Source organism: Uloborus diversus, chromosome 9 (genome assembly GCF_026930045.1).
Source record: "Uloborus diversus isolate 005 chromosome 9, Udiv.v.3.1, whole genome shotgun sequence".
Classification (NCBI taxonomy): Eukaryota; Metazoa; Arthropoda; class Arachnida; order Araneae; family Uloboridae; genus Uloborus; species Uloborus diversus.
Genome location: NC_072739.1, coordinates 51825208 through 51830492, shown reverse-complemented (window position 1 = coordinate 51830492; position 5285 = coordinate 51825208). Strand labels below are relative to the sequence as shown.

The 5285-nt window shown below is 34.1% G+C and overlaps 1 protein-coding gene across 1 annotated transcript; it reads right to left on the bottom strand.

Moving 5' to 3' along the window:
- Positions 1-2042: 2042 nt before the first annotated feature.
- Positions 2043-4072, bottom strand: LOC129230208 (uncharacterized). Its single transcript, XM_054864609.1, has 3 exons — positions 3361-4072; positions 2137-2247; positions 2043-2079 (listed from the first exon to the last, which is right to left on the bottom strand). Exons 1-3 carry the CDS (start codon positions 3570-3572, stop codon positions 2043-2045), a joined length of 360 nt encoding a protein of 119 aa, XP_054720584.1. The 5' UTR covers positions 3573-4072.
- Between the last annotated feature and the right edge of the window lie 1213 nt (positions 4073-5285).

Sequence of the window (5285 nt, the reverse complement as noted above, 5' to 3'; positions counted from 1 at the left end):
ATGTTAAAATAAGAAAAAACTCGATTGCAAGCAAATTAAGTTTGAAACAGGCTTTGCAGGAGGCGTGGAACGAAATGTCTTTAAAAGTCACAAATGATTTGGTAGAATCTATGCCGAGACGATTAGAAGCAGTAATTGCAGCTAAGGGACTCTTCATACTAAGTACTAACTGTACATTTCAACTAGTTTTTATTTTTTTCTATTTAATTAACCATGCAACAACTTGATGCTCTAATACTTATTTTGCAATAGAAACTTGGTTATTGTAATTTTTAAAAAGTTCTATTTATGTTAAACTTTTATTTGCTACAAAATAAGATATTTTTGTAAGAATTTCACTAATATAATTTTTACTTTCTTCTATATCTAATATATAGAAGAAAGTATTGGATTCGTGCAAATTTTCGAATTTCGAATTTTGACGGATTCGAACGTTTTAAGGTGTGCTGAGTCCATTTCGACCATTTTTGGAAAATGTCTGTCTGTCTGTGTGTGTGTGTATGTATGTATGTATGTGTGTGTGTGTGTGTGTGTGTGTGTATGTATGTGTGTCACGTCTGTGTGTGACCAGTTTTTTGTGGCCGCTCTACAACAAAAACTACCGCATGAAATCGAACGAAATTTAGTACACATATGTGCCCCTATGTGAACTTGTGCCCATTAGTTTTTGGCGCGAATTCCTCCAAGGGGGGTGGAGCAATGGGACGTTTTTCGAGTTACGCGTGCTTGCTATTCCTCAGGAAGTAACTGGCGGAATCAAACAAAATTTGGTCCATATGTTGGTATTAACAGGAACAGGTGCTGATTCAATTTTGGTGTCAATAACTCAAACGGGGGTTGAGCTGTAGAACGTTTTTTGTCGTCAATTGTGACTGCTGTATCTCAAGAAATAATGAACGGAATGAAAGAAAAATTTATCGGCAAGTAGCCCTTAGTGGGTATAAGAACTGATTTTATTTTTGTGTCAACAGCTAAAAGGGGGGTAGCGCAATCACCCGTTCTTTTTTTCCATTTTGAGTGCCCTATCTCAAGAAGTAATACTACGTTCTGGTTGAAATTTGGAATATATGTGAATCCATATGTAAACAGGCTTTGGTTCTATTTTGACGCCGATCGCTCCAAGAGGTGTTGATTTTTTCTTTTTTTTTTTTTTTTTTTTTGCGAATAAAAAATATTTTTATTAATGCAACAATAAGAAAGATAAATCGTAATAGATTGTCGTCTGCGTATTTCTCGTGATTTTAATTGTATGGAAATGATAGGAAATATTATCTCAATGATTTAAAATTTTGAACTGTTGCCATCTTATGTTTGTTAACAAATAAAATATTTGTAATTCATTCAAGCAAGGCTTTTAAAATAACTTTCAATTTTCGCTCTTTGCTTTGCTTTTGCAATAATTCAGACATTGGGATAGTCGTCAAGTTTTTGCATGCGTCATTTTGTTTTTGTTGGGAATATTGCTTCCTCGTCAAGTATGGGGAGGGATCAGAAAAAAAAGAAAAAAGAAAAATATAGAAGAAAGTTTCGTGATGGCCACAACATACTAGTTTATTAATAAAGTGCTAATCGATTCGTTCCAGAATAACATGGGCTACCAACTTCATCAATAGGAGGAGTCAAATTATACCTTGTGATCTCACTTTTAACCTTTTTTTTTCAGCCTGGGCTCTTAATAACTCAACTATGGGGACAAAAAATAAGAAACTACTTTGGTGTTGCTTGCTATTAAGTCTTTAAATAAAATTTACCATTCTTGTATCACTCACGCTATTATTTTATTGTCCATCACAGTTGAAAAAAGAAAATATTAAAATTAAAAACGTATGAAACTCTGAAAACCGACGACAGCAAAAAACACTAAAAGGTAAGAAATTACATTTGATATCGTCTTATTGAGCAAAAAAAAAAAAATTCTTTCAGATGTAAAAAATTCCCATTTAGTTAGTTTTATTGAAGTTTTAAGTAAGAATCTATTACAAACCTTCTTGCTTCAGAATCAGATGCAGCTTTACTTTCATCAGAATCTTCATTACTGCTATCTACTGGACTACTCTGTAACGGGCCGTAGACTTTCGCCTATTTAAAAAAAAAAATTAAAAAAAAAAAAGATAGTTACTCCGATGTTTTAAAAACCTTGAATAAAAACTTACGAGATTTATTGAATCCTCTATGTGCTTCAAATGGTTTTCCTTAAATGACAAATATTCTTCAGGAAGAGCCATATCATCATTTTTATTTCTTTTCCTAATAGTAAAAAAAAAAAAGATTAAGCCAACTGAAAGTAGTAGAAGAAATGAAAGGAAACAACAGTAAACTCCCGATTATCATTTAACAATCAGGAACATTTTCACAGCAAAAAGCATTTACCAATAGCAGTTTTTTTTTTTTTTTTTTTGGTCAAAAAATTGCAAATGAACTCAGATGTATTTGTTTTATTTACTTTTTTTTGTGCTTTCTTCCATCGTACATTCACTTGTTCTTTATTGATAATTAGTTCTGTTGTGCAAAAATACAAAACATTTTTACTGTATATAATTTCACTGTTTGACGAATGCATCAATACAGCTACGTTTTTGAGGAAAGGGCAGTTTTTACCTTATTTGTCCCTCATTTTAGCCTTTTTGCTGTTTATCCGCGGCACTTGTGCCATCCACTTCCGCAGATGATCGGGAGTTCACTGTAGTACGAACATGAAATGAATTACTGAATGTAGAAAAAACATTTTTTAACCGACTTCAACAACAGCTGGAAACGACTTTTTTGATTTTAGCAGTCGTATTATTTACATATCAGTCGTATTATTTACATATCAGTCGTATTATTTACATATGTTCCTAGTGCCTCAACTATTATAACCCCAATTTTTATTAATAAAGTGTTAATCGATTCGTTCCAGAATAACATGGGCTACCAACTTCACCAGTAGGAGGAGTCGATTATACCTTGTGCATCTCAATTTTAACCCCTTTTTTTTCAGCCTGGGCTCTTAATAACCCGACCATGGGGACAAAAAATAAGCAACTACTTTCGTGTTGCTTACTATTAATAGTCTTATTAAGTAAGCTCATTCTTAAAAAATTAAATTATTTCTATCAGTTTAATAGCAATAAATCAAATTTACCATTTTGGAATATAAACTCACGCTATTATTTTATTGTCCATCACAGTTGAAAAAAGAAAATATGAAAATTAAAAACGTATGAAATTCTGAAAACCGACGACAGCAAAAAACACTAAAAGGTAAGAAATTATGTTTGATATCGTCTTATTGTGCAAAAAGAAAAAAAAATCCTTCAGATGTTAAACATTCCCATTTATTTAGTTTTATTGAAGTTTTAAGTAAGAATCTATACAAACCTTTTCGCTTCAGAATCAGAATCATCTTTCATTTCAACAGCATCAAGGGATACTGATTCTTCGTCATCAGCATCAGAACATTCATTATTCCTATCTAGCGGAATGTAGAACGGTCTGGCTTCTTGATCTGTAACTCTATTTTCATTTCTTTTTTCCAACTGTGTTCTTGACTGTAGCTGGAATAATAACCTGCCTTGTCCTGCTTTTGTCATCTATTTAAAAAATAAAAAAAAATTAAAAAAAAAAGATAGTTACTCCGATGAAAAACCTTGAATCACGGGACGCGGAAGCGTCCCACCCCGCCAAGGAAGCTAAACGTCAGCAGCCAACAGAAGCAAATCCATCGCCAAAGACGAAAGAAAATAAAAGCGACCAAGAACAAGTTTACACGACAGAACAAGTTGGGGTTTTTTGGATTTTTCACCCCTCTGTATCTCAGCCCCATGAAGACCCCCGGAGTTGATTTTTGGTACACTCAATCTCTAGTGGCCCCTGACGCCATAAACCAAAATACAATCCCCTGGATCATCAGGGGGAGGAGGTACTAAAGTTATAAAATCGCTGTTCAAAAAAGTTTTCGCTTTCTTTGACAGGGCTACAGCCCAGACGAAAAAAGGAATGAAGCTCAAATTTCGCACACACATTCCTTGTGCCCTACTGAAGTGCCTTTTGTTTCATTTGATCCCCCCTCCCCCCTCGTTTTTACCCCACAAATCGTACCTTCCCGGGGTTCTGCACCAGTCCCCCAGGGGGGCTATGGCAATGGTTTTTTGTATACATATTCTTTGGTGGGCATTGAAGACATATACAAAAATTCGAACCCGAGGGACATCATGGGCCGGAGTAATTAAAGTTTGAAAATCACTAATTTCCCCTAAATTCAAATGTACTTACTCTCAGCTTAGAGGGTTTGTTTATCTCTCACTGCAATTGCAGATCTAAGATCTAATGATTATTCAAAAGTGTTCTATGGAAATGAAATTTAATCAAAACTAATAAAACAGATCCAACAGTCTATCCTAGACGTTAAATCGCGGATATCACGAATTTGCCACAGCGACTGCGCATGCTCGCAAACTTAGCTCATTGGGCTTTCTGTTTTAAGATTCTATGTAGTTTGCTTATATTTAAGTAGAGAAATATTAAAGAATAAGATTAAAATACAGTCCCCGCCCCAACCCCAAATTCGCCGATACGAAATTTCTTTTTTTTTTCCTGTTTTTCAGGGGGAAGAAATTTTAAATGTCGGCGAAAGTGGGGTTAAACCATGAAAATATTTTGCGTGACATATTATATGTAACTCTACGCATATGTATATGATACATCTAATATAATAATTGAGAACTAACATAGAAGATAAACTAAATGTGAAAAGACATACAACAATAAAATATTAAAAAATATTATTAATTGCATATTGAACATAGAATCTTCATTTCAAATGTGAATATGAATGTCTTGTTGTTGCATCTGTTTCATAAAGTCTCATTGATCAGTTTTTGGCATATTGGGACCATTTAAGGAGATATGTTGCGCATATTATCCAAAAATACTGGTACTCTTTCCGAACCGCATTCTTCGGCTGAGCAGTTCATCTTCCGCTCGAGCTCGTTTGTCTTTGGAAATTAGAGCACAAGTAATGAATGTTTGCATTTTACATAACTCGCCGAAAAATCAGCACAGGTACAACTCATGTCACGTATGCAAATATTAGTCTTCACATCTGATTATGCAATGGGATTTTAAGACACTTTTTTCAATTTCATAAGTTAAAACGGAAGCCCCATCTTGTTTAAGAGAATACATTTTTTTTCCTCACATTGTATGTTACTGAGCTCATTTACTGAGACGTTAACCCGACTCTCTTTACTGATATAATAATTCGGGTGATGAACTTTTTCGCTACAGCTTGCGGTACAAGCGCA